Source organism: Palaemon carinicauda, chromosome 23, assembly GCF_036898095.1.
Source record: "Palaemon carinicauda isolate YSFRI2023 chromosome 23, ASM3689809v2, whole genome shotgun sequence".
In the NCBI taxonomy this organism is placed as follows: Eukaryota; Metazoa; Arthropoda; class Malacostraca; order Decapoda; family Palaemonidae; genus Palaemon; species Palaemon carinicauda.
In genome coordinates this window covers 26,145,834-26,165,181 of record NC_090747.1, presented here as the reverse complement: position 1 = coordinate 26,165,181, position 19,348 = coordinate 26,145,834, and the positions used below count along the sequence as shown (strand labels likewise).

Here is a 19,348-nt window from a genome sequence, read left to right as displayed (position 1 = left end):
ACTTTTATGGGTCGTGTGCATTAATCGACTTTTTCATCTATATTAAAAAGAAATATTATTTTGCGTGTAAGACCTGCATTGAAAACTAGAGTAGCAATTTCAGATCACAGTGTTTTTTATTGACTTTTATTTCAGGTTTTTAAACTTTTTTTTTCACCTCTTTGTAACTCGTTAAAGCTGATGTGTTCAAAGATATTACTGCAGTTGAGCCAAACTGCGCTTCAAGTATCAAACTGGAAATTGTTTTTATAATGAATTCACTCTGCCTCGGAAACACACCTATTTTGCAGTCAGGTTTTCGATCTCTGCATTTGACAGGATTCGAACAAACCTGACGACAGTACTTATTTAAATGCTCAACTGTCAGCTTTCATTTAACCTTGCGGCCCTGATCAGATTTGAAAATTTATTTTGGTCCATATTAACCAGGCTGATAAGGTTTAATATTGTGGTGATATGTTTGAATGTATGTCTATAAAAATAAATTCTCCCATTTTATATATATATATATATATATATATATATATATATATATATATATATATATATATATAATATATATATATATATATATATATATATATATATATATATATATATAACAAGTAAGGGTGGTTCTCCAGTTGGGACATCTGATCATGCATTGATTTCATTAGTAGTGGAGACTGAACAGCCTGGCCCTGATATGTCCTACACACACACACACACGCGCACACACACACATAATATATATATATATATATATATATATATATATATATATATATATATATATATATATATATATATATATATATATATATATATATATATATATAACAAGTAAGTGCGGTTCTCCAGTTAGGACATCTGATCATGCATTGATTTCATTAGTAGTGGAGACTGAACAGCCTGGCCCTGATATGTCCTACTCATGTAAGATTTATATAAAATCTCAAGCACACAGGAAGGGGATTTTGCATGATTTTATGGGCTTGAATTGCTCACAATTATATAGTAGTGCTGATCCTGTAGTCCCTTTGAATGAGAATCTAGTCAACACAATTGACAGGCTTATCCCTTCTTGTTTATTAAATTACCGAGTGAAGGACGAACCATGGTTCAATGATGATTATAGACGTTCTTATTTGTAAAAGCAGGAGGCCTATCATCTGTGGAAGGTTAACAGATCAGATTTGAACTGGAATAATTATACTCAGCTAAGAGCTTTTGCTTAGAAAGTTTAAGCTTCAACTGAAAAAGAATACAATTTAACCATAAAATAAACCCTTTCTGGTACAACCCAGGAGCATAAGTTTTGGACTACTCTTAAATCTGTACTCTTTGGTGTAGATGCAACAGTTCCTCCTTTACTTAAACCAGAGGGCTCTGTCACTAACTGTCAAAAGGAAAAGGCAACCCTTTTGGCAGATGTGTTTGACTGCTAGCAGAGTAATGAGAAACTTGAACTTCCTCATTCCTGTTTTCCTGATGCTAAACTAACTTGTTTAGCTTTTCGATCTAGTTAAATCAAAGCTCTGTTGATAGACCTTGTTGTTTTTGAAGGTGTAGCCCAAAAGTTTTTTTTTCCTTGTTTTTTTATGAGGGCTACAGATTTCTTAGCCCCCAAGGTTATCTGTTATTTAGCGCAAGTTAGCAAGACGAGGAGCTTTTAGTACTTGGAGAATTGGTAATGTTATTCCACCTTGTAAATCTGTCTGTAGTAGCTCAGGTCCAACTGATCACCGCCAATATCTATAACTCCCATATTATCTGAAGTTTTTGAACGGCTTTTGGCGAAACAACTTAATAGGTTTGCTGAAGCTAATCATCTGTTACCGAGTTTGCAATTTGGTTTTCGTAAAGGCTTTGGAGCATGTGATACCTTTCTTACAATCTCCAATGCTGTAGAAAAGTTCTTGATTGTGGTCAGGAAGTTGGTGTGAATGACCTTTATTTTAGTGCTGCCTTTGGCCGTGTTAATCATGGTGCCCTTGTTTACAAACTAACTAGAACTGTTGGTAGTGGGTGGGTCTTTTCTTAGCAAGAGTTTTGAATTTTCAAGTAATAGATCGCAGAGTTGTTGCTGATGAGCACCATAGTAAGTATAGGAATGTGATACCTGGTGTTAAAGGGTAGTTTTATTGGCCTATTACTGTTCACACTATATATACATGAAATATGGTTAGGTCTAGGAAACAGGCTTGCTGCGTGTACAGATGATGCTACTCTGTTTGCATCAATTCCACTTCCTAAATGTAGATCTGGCGTTGCTGAATCCCTTAATATAGATCTAGTTAAAGATAGTGCATGGTGCAAATTTTGGGGTATGAAGTTGAATTCTAACAAAACTCAGAGTATGATTGCAAGTACGTTAAGGACCGTGGCTCCTCTACATCTGGATCTCAGCCTTGATAATGTTTTTTCTTTTTTAACTTTGTATGCTCTCTTCATAGTGTGGAATCATCCATATCCTGTAGTATTTTCTGAAATGCTTGAAAATCACCTGCTCTAGCTTTATAGTTCTTCTGTCGTTTGTCCTACTTCATTGTGCTCTCAACACTATTTATTGTTTCTTCAGATAAATGCATTGATGGTAAATTGCATATATGGTAATTTGTTGTTTATTATTGAGGGGTAGAAACATTTTTGAGGCAGCCTTAGTTTTATTGCAATATTTTTTTTTTTAGTCATAACTCTATTGTCCCCTTGCTACTTGTTGTTTCAAAGAATATTTGCTCGTCTGATAATTCCTCTAACTGGTAGCTGTTACTTTGGAGTAACTTGTACCGTTGTTTGTGGTAGATGTAGCATCTCTGTTTACCGTTATTTATTTACTTTTCTTTAATTGACACATTTCATTGTATTTTCTGTACATTTTTGTTTGCATGGCCAATAATGAGCATTCAGAGCATATTTGAATTCTATTTCACCTTTAGAACATTCCTTATACACAGAAATAGTATTCATAGGAAAATTTAGATTTTACACACATTACCTGTTTAATATATAGCATTGGACAGCTATAAAGAGGCCCACTTCTGTGGGTTTCTTGGCAATCTTCGGCTTTTAAGATTTGATTTAATGAAAATTGTCTGAGATGTTCATCATATCCTCTATTTTAGTCCAATTATTTTTTCTCTCAATGGTTTCTTCACTTTTTCTTTGTACTCTGCTGTTTTTGTAACAAGATGTTTTGCTACGATAGTTTTCCATTTTTTTTTTAATTCTTGGGGATAACCATTTCAAACTGCTCACTCATAAAAACAGTCTTGCTCCTCGTTTTTGATAATCTTATCTGAGTCATCGTCATCTACATTAACGAAGAATACCGAGTTAGCGTGAATTACCTCATGAATTCTGACCCTAATTTTGCCTATATATTCCCATAGTCTCAAGTGTCTACTTGGCATGGGAAGAGGCTCAGAATTGCAGTCTGCTATTTTAATCTTCCTTTTGCAACATAGCGTTCACTTCTCTTTAAGTGTTGGAGGCAGATTTAGACATATTTTATTTCAATAAATATTGCACAAAAGACGCCTGACGCAAACTTTACTTTCATCAAAGAATTTAAAGGAAAATTAAATCTTTTAGAGCCGTCAGTATCCTCATACCATCTATTTTCCACATCTATTCTCCTTAAAAATCTCTCTCTCTCTCTCTCTCTCTCTCTCTCTCTCTCTCTCTCTCTCTCTCTCTCTCTCTCTCTCTCTCTCTCTCTCTCTCTCGATTAAATATAGGATACTAAATAATGTTTTTCATTTGAACTGCATGTCTTAAGGAAATAAGGAATGGTACGATCTAAAGCAGTAAAGCTACAGCAAGAAGCGCCGTAATAGCTGAAGTTTGTAACGAATAAGGTGAATAAAAAAAATCTTTTTATTCATATATCTTGATGATAAATCCTTCAGTACAGTCAGTATCCTTTTAATTATTTCCCTCTTCTACGCACATGAAACATCTCTCTCTCTCTCTCTCCTCTCTCTCTCTCTCTCTCTCTCTCTCTCTCTCTCTCTCTCTCTCTCTCTCTCTCTCTCTCTCTCTCTCTCGATCAATAAAATACATCAGCTTAATAGGCGTACTCCTTTGAACTGCATGCCTTAATATAGGGAAATAGTGTATGATTTTACTTGAAGTAATAAAGTCGCAGCAAGTGAAATTTACATTAGCAAAAGATGCAATAAAGGAAGAACTGGTGCAGCTGAAGTTTGTAAGGAATTGTATAAACACAATTGTTTTTTCCATCAAACATGATGACTAAGAATTTTGTAGAAAATGTATACCAGCGAAGGTTATGAGGGGATTTTCCATTTTTTCCCCGAAATGAAGACATAAAAAAAGGATTAATCATTTTAGAGAATATTTATGGGACATATGTTTAATTATGAGTTATAAATACCTGAAAAAAAAGAAAAAACTCTTTATATGTATTTTTCCTGAAACCCTAAAGATTTGGTTCATACAAATGTTTTTAATGTTAATAAAAAACTGAATATAAGGTTCTTAGAATAGGATTAATATATGAGGGCGGATATAAAGTTTTCTATATCTTCAAAAGCTTTAGTCCCTAATCAGATTAACACATATGCTGGAAGACCTCAATCAAGCAGTGTTTAGTTCAATAATTTTATGAAATATTCAGGCTTCAAATCATATAATAATCTCCCAATTGATTTGTATCATGTGAGGTAGATAGGTAAGTAAGGAGACTATATATATGATCTAGAAACAGCAAATTCAGAGAAAATCTTTAGATTCAAGAAATGAAAAAAAAAGAATAAGAAGATTAAGAAAATATTGGTAAAATGAAAGCTCGGATATATTAGGTACCACTAATTATGAATAATTTATAAATGAATATGGGATGAATAATTTCTTGAGATTTTATGTTCTAATACAAATGCAAATAAGATGTTTTATGTAAAGTCATTTTTTCATAGACCATTTGAAATTTAAAGTAAAGAAACATTTCCAAAAGGAAAACTGGGGGACAGATCCAAGAAATCCTCTTGTGTTGTTGGAAAGCTCATGAATTAGGTTAAGATCCTGAGCAACCATGTTAGCATTTTTCTTGTTACTGAAGATGTATATTACATTATACAGATTGCTGCTGCATATGCGATATTTTTTTTTTTTCAGCTAAACTACAATGATACCCTTAGGATCCAGAGAAAAAGAGGTCTGCTATCGTGGTGACCAAAATAAGTCCTTTTCCGTGCAGGTAGTCACGTGAGCCCCTATCTACTAAATATTCATTTGACTGATATGAGGCATTTTTGCCGTAATTTTTTTTAGTTCCTTTAATGAAATTATTCTCCGTATAAACCTTTGTCAAATTTCACTTGAGTGATAAGTTGACCCACAGGGTGTCTGATTCATCGAAGGTCAGAAAAAATGAAACTATCCAGTAATATGAATGAAAAACAAAACCATTTTCATCTTATATAGTATTGTTTGGATTCATTCAACAAATCCAGGACAAACAATTCCTCGATATAATTTCCACATTAATTTGATTAATTTTGTTTCATGCTTCAACCGTCATTTTTTAACATTTAATTTTTTACAGTAATTTTATTTCTATATATCATACTAAAACAAAAAGAAACTCTTGCAAAGAAACGTATCACATCTTTGTGACATCAAAATCTGACAATTCAAATTCATAAATTAGTGTCTTGATGCAGTCAGTATCTTCCCATGAAGTTTCCCCATGATATGCAATCAATATATCTCTCATCTCACTATAGATATCTGAGACATAAATGCATAAGAAACACTGCATAAAGTCTGCCTATGTTGATATTGCTCTGCAAATACCCTTTGTTTCATTATAGTTTGATACATTAGCCCCTACGTTAGGAAAAATATATATCCCGACAATACACGGTATCTAACAATGTAACAGAAAGACTCAAAAATAGATTTTCTAAGTTTGACTACCTCTCTGTCAATCAGATTTTCATTTTCTTCCAGATTATCCATTATATCTTCATTTTCCCTTTCAAGATCATTGATTATAGTTTCTAATAAAATGCTAGTCAAACACATTTATACTGACAGGTCTTTCTCAGTGTTCTTTTTTGCATTAGAAAATGACAATTGTCCGTTTCCTATATCAAATTCTTCTACTTTACACTCAGTTCTAGTTTTTCCACTTCCAAAAGTGAAACCTATAACTTATCAAAGTTGGATTGTCATGTGGGTCTTTCATTTTGTATATGCAAAAAAACAACTATATTCCAAGAGATTTTGCTATATTTTAAGTATGGATTTAGCATGACAGAATTACTCTTTTTGGAGGGAATTCCTACAAGCATTTATATCTTGAGTCTCTATCTCTCATGGTTCACAAGGTACCAACGATTTCTATCATTTTTTTTTCCTCCTCATAATTTATTCGAAAAGCATTTCATGAAACTATGTGGCCAAACAATGAAGAGCAATTGATAATATCAAACCACTTATTGACAGGATGAATGAAATTATCAGTCCATATTCTGTTTTCTTTTCAGTATACAATTCACGAATGGCAGAAACAGAAAGTAAACCTTTATTTTGCAACTTTAATCTTTAATTGTCCTTGGCAATATATATATATATATATATATATATATATATATATATATATATATATATATATATATATATATATATATATATATATATATATATATATTTATTTATATTTATATATATATATATATATATATATATATATATATATATATATATATATATATATATATACATATATATATGTATATATATATATATGTATATATATACATATATATATATATATATATATATATATATATATATATATATATATATATATATATATATATATATATATTCATCATGATTCGACCTTTCACACCACTTTCTACAAAATAATCTTGTAAATATTCTGTAAGTCATTTCATTTTCGGTCAATAACATCTCAGCTGTTATTTCATCGTATCAAGCACCATTTCATCTCGTGAGTATTTTTTATCATAACTTTGACTTCAAACATAATGACTTCATTCATGGGAACATCTAGGTCTTCCTCAGCTTCAGGTATATCAATCAAATGATTCCCTTCATATCTCCTATTCATTACCTTATTAAAGATTTTCATCCAACGTTACCTTTCCTTATCTGCTGGTTTTCTAACAGACCCATCTCTCCTTTTCATGGTGGTATGCTTTTTCTTATTTGCCCCTATAGAGATTTCATGGAAAAAAAAAAAAGCTTAAAAGTATTTTGCACCATTGGTAATTTTTTTCGTTCTGAAACATGTCTGACACAATGTATCAATTTAGGGTATTCTGATATCTCCAGTGCGTAAATTTTTTTAAATGATACAAACAGGAGTCAACACACAGCTCTGGAAATTTTAAAATAATTGTAAACACTTCTTAACTAATTTCAGCAGAAACACTAACCAGCACAAACTCATAGTAGCTCTGTAGCTACGTAAAGCGATGTTCCCTTAAATACTTTGAGTGTTATCCAAAATGTGTTTCATTAAAAAACAATGGAGAGAGAGAGAGAGAGAGAGAGAGAGAGAGAGAGAGAGAGAGAGAGAGAGAGAGAGAGAGAGAGAGAGAGAGAGAGAGAGAGAGATCTTATACCCGAATCTCAATCAGAACAGATATATGTTTTATATAGTTTTGTATAAGTTACACAGTTTTTCTTATGAGAAAATATGATCATATTCTCCTTTCCATAAATTATATATTAAAGGAGATGGACCAAACACAAAAGGACATGGCTTTAGGAACATCGGGCATGAAATATGTTTGTTTTTAATAATAACTAGTGTTTTTTTTTCTTGGGGGGGGGGTCGGTTTCGCGTCGGTGATGTGAGCTCAGGCTTTTTTATATTTTCGATAGTTGAGTAATAGCTGACAGGCTGCCTTAGGAATCACTATAGTACTCCTGTTTATCCCAAATCCCATAAAGAGGTTTCTATGGAGTTCTGTCTATAATAGTTTCGACTAGTATCATTTTTCTAACTATCTGTTTGCTCAGTGGAAATCCATTCGTTCAAGAATTGGGGAAGTAAATATTGTTGCATCTCCTCCTTCATATTGGAAATTCAACCAATAAATTTTAGAGTAGAAAGTCAGTACATCAATTTGCCCCAAACCATTGAAAGCCTCAGAATTGTGTTGTGCTACTAATCAAACTAACTCTCATGATTGTCAAAACAGATGAAACTCATAGTAATCCACAAACACATGTTCAACGGGAGTGGTAGAATGAATCAGTTTTATCGGTGTGGAACTGTTTGAATACGTTTTACGGCCTCATAAAATCACCTTTACGACTGCAAAGTGCAGTGTAAAGCCCTCAAAGTCCGTCATACACTATTAACAATTTTATGACGGTTGCATTGATTGTATATTGGTATGTTTACCTGAATTGATAAATTTATGGCTTTTTTTTTAACTTCTATGGAATACCAAGCGAATAGGGAAAAAATCTTAGAGGACGGACTGAAGGATAGTTATCAGTTGGATAAACATTTAACAAATTTTCTTAATTTAGACATTGAGATTTTTGTTACCTGGAATGTATCGTAAAATATTCACATTCACTTTTATCTTTTTTGGAGAAATTTTAGAACAGTTTATTCAAAAAAGTCTATTACTAATTGAAAAAAAAAAAACATACTTATCACATTTGAGCTTTGTCTGGAACTAAGTAATCAAGCCTTAATATGAGATTTATTTTTATTCCAGAAAACTAAGAACGAATAAGAGGAGAAGGAAAATTTTAAATCTATGTCTACTGTACATCAGCAGTTATATAACTTGCTTTGGAGAATGCACTCATATGAAGGCTATTACATGACCATTCTCTAAGAAAATAGCTTGGTCTTTATATGGTCAACAAATAATATTTCATAAGACATAATAATAATAATAATAATAATAATAATAATAATAATAATAATAATAATAGGTAGCAGGTGCAATTCAGGATGGATGTTGTTTATAAAATGGGCAGTGTCCCTCGTTGATGGCGCTCACTATCACGCAATTCACTGTAAGGCTACATTTAACAGTCTACATGATAGCTGTGCCTTTTCACTTGTAGATATTTCCATGGCATTTAGCAGGAACAGAGAAAATACTGTATATTTCCCACCAATACTGGAAATCTTCATTCGGATATGTGAACTATTCTAGAAACAATTTACTCTACCGCCAAAAACAACCATTCAACCCACAACAAAGTAAACGTTTGTTGTGGCTTTTTTATTGCAAAAATTAGCATGAAAATTTGTACATACAAAGCAAATATCCATACCACTAGTTGAACTTAGGACGGATATTGCTCATGAGATTAGCATTATCCCTCGTTGATGTCGCTCACTATCAGGCAGTTCACTGTAACGTCGCTACATTTTACATAATTTTTAAGAAGGCTACATGATAGCTGTGTTTTTTTTTTATTGTAGATAATATCATGGAATTTACAGGAACAGAGAACCTATGATTTTCTGCCAATTCCTGAAATGTTCATTTCGGAAAGTGTATTATTCTAGGAACAATTTACGCCACATCCCAAAATAGCCATTCAACACATACTGAAATAAACATTTGATGGGACTTTTCTATGGTACATATCAACATGAGAATAGGTGTGGATGTAGTAAATATACATCCTATAAATACTGGAAAATTTCATTCAGGTTGTGAAGTATTCTACGAGTAATTTACGGCGCCGTTGAAATTTAGCGTCCGGGGATTATCGAAAAATGGCTTCCGTGACGTTTCAATGCCAATTACCGATACTTTAACTTGTATGAATGTAGCTCACATAACACCCACTAAACCCCTGCCGGTTTCGGCTATTTTCATAACACAGAAAGCTTTGGGGTTAATACGAACCGGTACACAAGACGAAACAATTAGTACTCATTTTCAACATGATAAATCACTCACTGACTTCTATGTTCAGGAAAATGGTCAAATTCTGGCATTTAGTTTTTGGCCGATGACATATAGAGTAATATAATCAGAATATGGTATTATTATTATTATTATTATTATTATTATTATTATTATTATTATTATTATTATTACAAGCTAAGCTATAACCCAAGTGGGAAAAGCAAGATGCTATGAGCCCAATGGCTCCAACAAGGAAAAATAGCCCAGTGGGGATAGGAAACAAGGAAGTAATTAACTATAGGCAATGCATTGAATAATCAAAATAAAATATTTTAAGAACAGTAACAATATTAAACTGGACCATTAATATATAAATTATAAAAACTTAGAAAAAAAACAGCCAAACAAGAGGAAGAGTAATAAGATGGAATAGTTTATGTAAATGCAGCATTTTTATAGAAACCATTTATGTATATAATTTTCTAATAAGCTCTGTTTTTCAACTTGGTGATTAGGGTTAAATTGTATTGTAGATATTTTGTCCCTTTTACATGTAAACATTGTTCAGTCTTTGTTTGATAGTTACTGCTGTAATTTGTTTGTTAAGTGTTGAGTAGTTCTTGAAAAGATTGTTTATCCTGGTAGTTATCAGTGTTGGAATCACACTGTAACAATTATATGTTCTAGAAATAGGATCGAGGTTTTTGATGACTGACAGAGTAGAAGAAGTCTTCGAAGTGTAAAGAAAATTTCTTTGGAAATTCGTTTCGCTTGTATTGGATGTAGCTTAGAGTAACACAGATTTTCTTGAACCTCGTCGCCCTGCACTACTAGCAAAGTACTCATCATTGGTTCTCTGGTCTTGGAGTACTGACCAACTACATCATAAGCTTTTACAGTTATGGTCAACTTAAGTTGTAGTGCTTAGTGTTAAGTGATTTAAAGCTTTAAGTTGGTTAAAAGTGTCTTGTGATATCAACTTGAACTTTATATCAAATTTTTAATAAAGTGTGACGTGAGTAACAGTATCTGTGTCTATTCTCCATCTCATCCCTGTGGCTTTGAAGAAAACGGCAGCTACATTAGTTCAAGAAAATCTTGTGATTGAAAATGCCGGAATCTAGCGAAGTTGCTGTGTCTATAGTCAGTGAAGATTGTCTCGAAGTGATACAAGAGCAAATGAAAACTTTGAAAAATGCCCAAACTGCTGCTCTGTCTGCTGTGACCAAAAGGAGAAATGAGATCTTAAGACTAATGGATAATTGTGATAATCTCCATCTGGTGAAGTCTGAAATGATTATTTTCTGTAAATTACGTGATGAATATGATGAATGTTTTCAGCAATATAAGAAGCGTTTAACAGATTCCAGTGAACGAAACACAGTAAATAAGAGGTATTCAGAAAATACAGTATCCATTGATCGTTTCATTACAGAAATTAATAACTGGGTTAAGGAAAGTGAATTGCAATTGACGGCAGATCTTGATAGAAAAAGTCTTTGTTCCTCATCCACTAGCAGGACCAAGTCCAGCAGAACTAGTGTAAGATCTGCTCGCCTCAAAGAGAAAGCTAGACTGGCAGAATTGATGGCTCAACATGCTATGAGAGAAAAAGCAAAAGTGATGGAAGAGCAAGAACTCAGACTTAAGCAGGAGAGGGAAGAGCAAGAATTTATACTTAGAAAAAAGCAAGAGCAATTGGAATTAGAAACAAAAATTGCAATGTCTCAAGCAAGAGAAAGAGTTTATGCTGAAGCTGACAATATTTCGGATATCGTGCCGAAAGATACTCCTTCCCAGTTGAATCTAAATGTAGACCCGTTCCAACCACAAACTTCGGATATAATAGCAGATACTCCTGAGTTGAAAGCGAACGTTCCCTGTAGTTCTAGCCAGTGTCTGCTCTCCGAGCCAAATCTTGATATGCAACTACAGTCCCAACAAGAGATGCTCCTGAAGACACAGCAGCACATGACTGCAGCAATGTTGCTTCCAAGCATAGAAGTACCAAAATTTAAAGGTGATCCTATTGAGTTTGCCAGTTTCATGATGGCATTTGATTCCAGAATTGCCCCAAATGCTTCGGGTGATGCTGACAAACTGTACTACTTGGATCAGCAACTTGAAGGGGAAGCCAAAGACTTGATAGGTGGATGCTTGTATATGAGTTCTTCAGAAGGATATACTACAGCTAGGAATTTGCTCAGTCAAGAGTATGGCGATCCCTACAAGGTGTCGATGGCATATATTAAGAAATTTATTTCTTGGTCTGCACTGAAACACGAAGATCCTCATAGCTTGTATACATTTGCTTTATTCCTTATTAAGTGCAGACATGCCATGACCAACTTGTCACACATGGAAGTACTAAATCATCTTCCTAACCTTCAAGCAGTTGTTAAAAAACTTCTGACATTTCTTCAGAACAAGTGGTGTAGCCTGGCTGGACATTTGAGGGAAGAAAAGGGAGAAGTTGATTTTGCTGATTTGGTTGAATTTGTTTATAAAAAGGCAAAGGCAGCAAACGACCCAGCATTCAGCAAGTTTGCTCTTCAAAATAATTTATCAAAGCCTGAAAACAACTCTGGTAGCTTCAAATTCAGATCTTGTCAACAAAAGAGCAAAAGTTCAAGCTTTGCTACCCAAGCAGAACTGAATCCAGAAAATAGAAAGACATCAATAGTGTCTGAGAAAGAGAAATCATGTCCAATGTGCAAGAAAAACCATGATCTTGACGATTGCTGGAATTTTGCTAAGAAGACCTCTGAAGAAAAAATAGATTTCCTTAAGGAGAGAAGGTTGTGTTTTGGATGCTTGTGTCTCAACCATACCTCTAAAGGATGTATGAAAAGGAAGCAATGTAAGACATGCTCTAAGAGGCATCCCACATCACTGCATATCGACGGATTCAAGCTACCTAAAGAGAATGATAGCTCATCAAGCAAAGATGCAAGTGAAATTATTGTTAGCACATGTACTACCAATCATGTTAGTGAAGTAAATACAATATTACAGGCTATTCTCCCAGTAAAAGTATATCAGAAAGGAAACAAAGTAGTTTTAGACACTTATGCCTTTTTTGATAATGGCAGCACTGGATGTTTCATCACAGAGAGTTTACGAGAGCAGATAGGTGCATCTGGAACAGAGACATGTTTAAAGCTTCAAACCATGCATGGCGTAAACATTGTGAATACTTTGGCGGTTAATAATTTGTGTGTTACAGATATGGAAGGAAGCAACACTATTGATCTGCCAAAAACCTTTACTCGTCAAGATATCCCAGTGAGTCATCAACAGATACCAAAACCAAAATTGCTCAAAAAGGTAGCCGGTCTGAGGAATATTGCTGATCTAATTACTGATTATAGAGCTGATCTGGAGATTGGTTTGTTGATTGGCAGTAATTGCCCTAAAGCACTGCAACCATTAGAGGTGCTTCCAGCCAAGGGTCAAGATTCTTATGCTGTTCTTTACCACCATGGATGGACTGTTAGTGGACCTCTACATTTTAAATACTCTTCAGAGAAGAACAGTATTTCATGTCACCATGTCTTTCTTCAGGAAGTTGAAAGGGTAAAGGAATGTTTTCTTCCTGCAGCTGTGGTCCATATGTTTGAAAGAGACTTTAGTGAGAAAGATGTTGGTAGAGTTCCTGATGAGAAGGGTCTGTCACAAGAAGATCAACAGTTCCTCAGAGAAGTGGCAGAAAAAATTCAGTTTACCAATGGACACTACCAGCTTCCCCTACCATTTAGAACCAATAAAGTTAACTTGGTAAACAATAGAGAACAGGCAGTAAAACGAGCACAATGGCAAAGAAGAAAAATGAAACTAAATCCAAAGTACCATAAAGATTATGTGGAATTTGTTGAGAAATTGGTGTCTGAAGGATATGCTTATAAGGTTCCGGAGGATCAGTCGTATGATGAACAACCTGCATGGTATCTACCTCATCATAGTGTCTACCATCCAAAAAAGCCAAATAAGATTAGAGTAGTCTTTGACTGTAGTGCTAAATACCAGGGTAGTTCCCTTAATGACAGGTTGATGCAAGGTCCTGATATGACTAATTCCCTGATTGGAGTGCTCCTCAGATTTCGTCTAGAAAAGGTGGCTTTGATGGGTGACATAGAATCTATGTTTTACAAAGTTCAGGTACTAAAGGATCAACATAAATACCTAAGATTTTTATGGTGGCCTGGTGGTGAACTTGAAAGCAAACTTACAGAGTATCGGATGGGTGTTCACATCTTTGGAGCAGTATCATCACCTAGCATCGCCAATTATGCTTTGAGGGCAGCAGCTGACCATGCAAGAGATAAGTATGGTCCAGATGTAGAACACACCATTAAGACTAATTTTTATGTGGATGACTATTTAAAGTCTGTACCTTCAGAAGAGCAGGCATTAAGACTTGTGAAAGACTTTACAGCAGCATTGAAGGAAAGAGGTTTTCGGCTGACAAAGTTCGTGAGTAACAGCAGGCTGGTGTTGAAATCAATCCCACAAGAGGACCGTTCAAAAGATCTTCAAACATGTGATCTTGACTATGATGAACTTCATGTAGAAAGAGCTCTTGGTCTTCAGTGGAATATTGAAAATTACTACTTTACTTTCTCCGCAAGCTTGGACCCAAAACATTTACAAGGAGAGGTATTTTGTCAACAGTATGTTCCCTTTATGATCCTCTTGGTTTTGTGGCTCCTTTTCTTTTGCCAGCTAAGAGAATTCTTCGCGAAGTTTGTCAGGATAGCAGCTTGGGATGGGATGATGTTATTCCCAAAAAATACCTGAAGCCCTGGAGAAGGTGACTTGATGATTTACCAATCCTGAGTAACTTAAAGATTCCAAGATGTGTCAAACCAAAGGAATTTGGTACAGTGACTTCCAAACAGCTGCACATGTTTTCAGATGCTAGTAATGAAGGCTATGGTGCTGCAGCATACATGAGACTTTCTGATAACAGTGGGAGGATTTCTACTGCTCTGCTGATGGGAAAGTCTAGAGTGTGTCCTGTAAAGGCAACAACCATACCGCGACTGGAATTGACTGCTTCAGTGGTGTCCATAAATCTCGCACAACACATTTTGAAAGAGCTGCAGATTACAGTGGACCAGACATTCTATCACACAGATTCTACAACAGTTCTTCACTATATTTTTAATGATAGAAAGAGATTTCCTATATTTGTTGCAAATAGAGTGAAAGTAATCAAGGATTTCTCTGAAAATACACAGTGGAGATATGTTCAGAGTGAAGAGAATCCTGCTGATATTGCATCAAGAGGTTTCACAAGTCAGCAAATGCTGAACAGTAACATTTGGTTTGATGGCCCATATTTTCTTAAGGGACCAGAGGAGCTGTGGAAAAATGATATTCCCCATGGTGTAGTTGAATTGGAAGGATCTACAAGTTTTGCAGTACATCCAGAAGATGGGGAGGGAAATGCTGTTGATAAGTTTCTTGAGTATTATTCTTCATGGCATCGATTGAGGATGGCTGTTGCTGTGTATCACCGTCTTTTTTTCCATACTGAAATCTAAGAGACAAGCTAGAATTAATGGTTCATTTACAGCAGAAGAATTAGATGCTGCTGAAAAAGCAGTCATCAGATATATTCAGAAGAAAACTTTTAGTAAGGAAGTAACACTCTTACAAAAGAGCGAAGGGTCAAGGGGCCGAGGACTTTGTAGTAGCAGTAGCATTTATAAACTAGATCCCTTCATTGATCCTAAAGACAGGCTTCTTCGCGTTAATGGACGGCTCTCCAAAGCAGAAATTTCAGCTGGCGAGAAACATCCAATGATATTACCTAGAAAGAGTCATATTACCACTTTGATTATCCGGTACACACATGAAAAATTAGCTCATGCTGGACGCAACCATGTGATGGCAAAACTTAGAGAACTTTACTGGATTATCCGTACTAATGCAAGTGTCCGCCAGGTTCTACAAAGATGTGTCATTTGCAGAAAAATGAGAAACCCTGTTCTAAACCAGAAGATGGCTTATTTACCATTGGAAAGAGTAATTCCAGCAGCTCCATTCACACACACAGGTGTTGACTTCTTTGGGCCACAGGAAGTCAAAGAAGGAAGGCAAATCAGGAAGAGGTATGGTGTATTATTTACTTGCTTGTCTACAAGAGCAATTCATATAGAGACAGCCAATTCCTTAGACACATCGTCCTTCATAAATGCTTTAAGAAGGTTTGTTGCTAGAAGAGGAAATGTAAAGAAGATTTGGTGTGACAATGGGACAAACTTTCATGGAGCTGAGAAGGAGTTGAGGAAGTCACTGCAAGAGATGAATGATGATCAGGTTAGAGCTTTCCTCTCAAAAGAAAGCATCAGCTGGACCTTCAATCCCCCTACAGCTAGTCATATGGGAGGTGTGTGGGAACGTCAGATTAGAACTGTGAGAAAGGTCTTGACTCCTCTCTTCAAGGAACATGCTGGACGACTGGATGATGAGAGTTACCGCACTCTTCTCACAGAAGTTGAGGCTATAGTGAATAACCGTCCTTTGACCACAGTCAGTGACAGCCCAGATGACTTACAACCACTCAGTCCAGCACAGCTTCTCACACAGAAATCAAGTGTTGTGATGCCACCACCTGGTGTTTTTCAGAAAGGAGATATGTATCTGAGACAGAGGTGGCGATATGTTCAATTCTTGGCTAACTTATTCTGGACTAGATGGCGAAGAGAATATTTGTTAACATTACAAGAGAGACAGAAGTGGAACAAGGAAAAGCGGCATCTTCAAGTTGGTGATATTGTCCTTGTAAAAGATGATAATCAGTTAAGGAGTAACTGGATGATGGGTCGTGTTATCAGCACTGGAAAGGACAGAACTGGTTTTGTACGTAGTGTAGTTTTAAAGACACAAACATCAAAGCTCCATCGATCCATTCAAAAGCTTGTTCTTCTCCTTGCAGTAGAGGAACAATGATTATAATAATTATTTTTATTAGGATCAAAGGATTTAAGAGTATATCACATTTATTATAGATGTTATTTATATCACCTGCATTTATAGATATGATTGATTTTAATAAACAAATAATTTGTTTATAGGGCCGAGAATGTAAATGCAGCATTTTTATAGAAACCATTTGTGTATATAATTATCTAATAAGCTCTGTTTTTCAACTTGGTGATTAGGGTTAAATTGTATTGTAGATATTTTGTCCGTTTTACATGTAAACATTGTTCAGTCTTTTTTTGATAGTTACTGCTGTAATTTGTTTGTTAAGTGTTGAGTAGTTCTTGAAAAGATTGTTTATCCTGGTAGTTATCAGTGTTGGAATCACACTGTAACAATTATATGTTCTAGAAATAGGATCGAGGTTTTTGATGACTGACAGAGTAGAAGAAATCTTCGAAGTGTAAAGAAAATTTCTTTGGAAATTCGTTTCGCTTGTATTGGATGTAGCTTAGAGTAACACAGATTTTCTTGAACCTCGTCGCCCTGCACTACTAGCAAAGTACTCATCATTGGTTCTCTGGTCTTGGAGTACTGACCAACTACATCATAAGCTTTTACAGTTATGGTCAACTTAAGTTGTAGTGCTTAGTGTTAAGTGATTTAAAGCTTTAAGTTGGTTTAAAGTGTCTTGTGATATCAACTTGAACTTTATATCAAATTTTTAATAAAGTGTGACGTGAGTAACAGTATCTGTGTCTATTCTCCATCTCATCCCTGTGGCTTTGAAGAAAACGGCAGCTACAGTTTACTTGAGTGTACCCTCATGCAAGAGACCTCCAATCCAAGACAGTGGAGGACCATGGTACAGAAGCTAGAGAACAATAGTTTCATTTTGGCTTGTCCTTCTACTAGATGAGCTGCTTATCATAGTTATATAGTCTCTTCCACCCCTACCAATAGGAACAATTACATTGCATTAGTTAACCCCTTAAGCAAAGAAGAATTGTTTAGCAATCTCAGCATTGTCAGGTGTATGAGGACAGGAAAGTAGGCAAGACTAATCTGTTAATATATAAGCAAAGACAAAAGGAGCTGTAACCAGAGAGTGGGATCCAGTTTAGTACTATCTGGCCAACCCACTAGCTACCTATAATAAGGATTGTACCATAGTAATCTTTTCGTCGATTCAGATCGAATGGTATACATTTTAACTTCGAAAGACCTATTTCAAATTTTGTGTAGCCATCGGAAAGAGCTACCACATAGAATGAAGGCTCAACGTGTTTTAGGTGTTGCGCTCAATTTTGAGTTGTGTGGCTCTTCTTATTCTTTTCGTTAGAGTTGACAAAAGCAATCTATCATGACACATTAGGCATGACCTAGCACGTGCCACGTTCCAACATTCATTTGCAACCGGAACCATAAGTTTCCTCAGTCACGATAGGCCCTGTCGTTTGGCCCCCAGATCGACAAATGCTTGAACACCTCCACCTACGAGCTAACAAATAGGCCAAGCTCAACGTTTCTTTCGACCCCATCTAGAGAAGAAATGTCTGGATCTGAAACTCTGGTATCGCATAATTTTATTTTTTCCAATTTCTTGCAAGGTGTGAGATACTTGCACCTACCATATATGATTTAACTTTGAGCATTTGTTATTCAAACAATCGACCAAAATCTAGATTTTACATACATTTTGTTTACAAACTGAACACGCACACACACACACACGCACACACACACACACACACACACATATATATATATATATATATATATATATATATATATATATATATATATATGTATATATATATATATATATATATATATATATATATATATATATATATATATATATATATATATATTTGTATTTATATATATATATATATATATATATATATATATATATATATGTATATATATATATATATATATATATATATATATATATATATATATATATATATATATATATATATATATATATATTTGTATTTATATATATATATATATATATATATATATATATATATATATATATATATATATATATATATATATATATATTAATGTACAGTATGTAGCATAAATGATGATACCTGATTTCAGGGATTCTCATTCGAAAGTCTCATATTACTCACATTTCTAATAAAACTAGGTTACTAGAATGAATTATTTCTCAAAAGCGCTCAATAAAAGATACAGTTCATTTAGCATAGTTAATTAATACTATATTTTTTATCAAAATTATGGATAGATCATTAGTATGGAGAGAGTATTAAATACAATAATGTTCAACTATGGCAAAAAGGAAAAAAAAAATTCTGAATACATAAGACATCTGACTGTTTAGCCACAATATTAATGCATTTAACGTAACGAATATATCGGGGATAAGGTTGCGGTCGGGGTCTAACATGGCAGACTGGTAATCTCATGGTTGCACTCTCACAAGAAACTCATCTCTCAAATATGGTTGGAGCTACTCAGCAGTTACCGGTTAACTCGAACTCTAGTTAAAAAGCATTTCACCAGAT

At 34.5% G+C, this 19,348-nt stretch overlaps 2 protein-coding genes across 2 annotated transcripts; both read left to right on the top strand.

Annotated features, from left to right (window-relative positions):
* The first annotated feature begins 10,982 nt into the window (after nucleotides 1–10,982).
* LOC137617495 (uncharacterized) lies at nucleotides 10,983–14,669 on the top strand. The gene has a single exon (XM_068347515.1). The coding sequence runs from the start codon at nucleotides 10,983–10,985 to the stop codon at nucleotides 14,667–14,669; it is 3,687 nt and encodes a 1,228-aa protein (XP_068203616.1).
* Nucleotides 14,670–14,776: 107 nt separating this feature from the next.
* Nucleotides 14,777–16,829, top strand: LOC137617494 (uncharacterized). The gene is made up of 2 exons (XM_068347514.1): nucleotides 14,777–15,392; nucleotides 15,451–16,829. The coding sequence occupies exons 1-2, from the start codon at nucleotides 14,777–14,779 to the stop codon at nucleotides 16,827–16,829; spliced, it is 1,995 nt and encodes a 664-aa protein (XP_068203615.1).
* The last annotated feature ends 2,519 nt before the right edge of the window (nucleotides 16,830–19,348 follow it).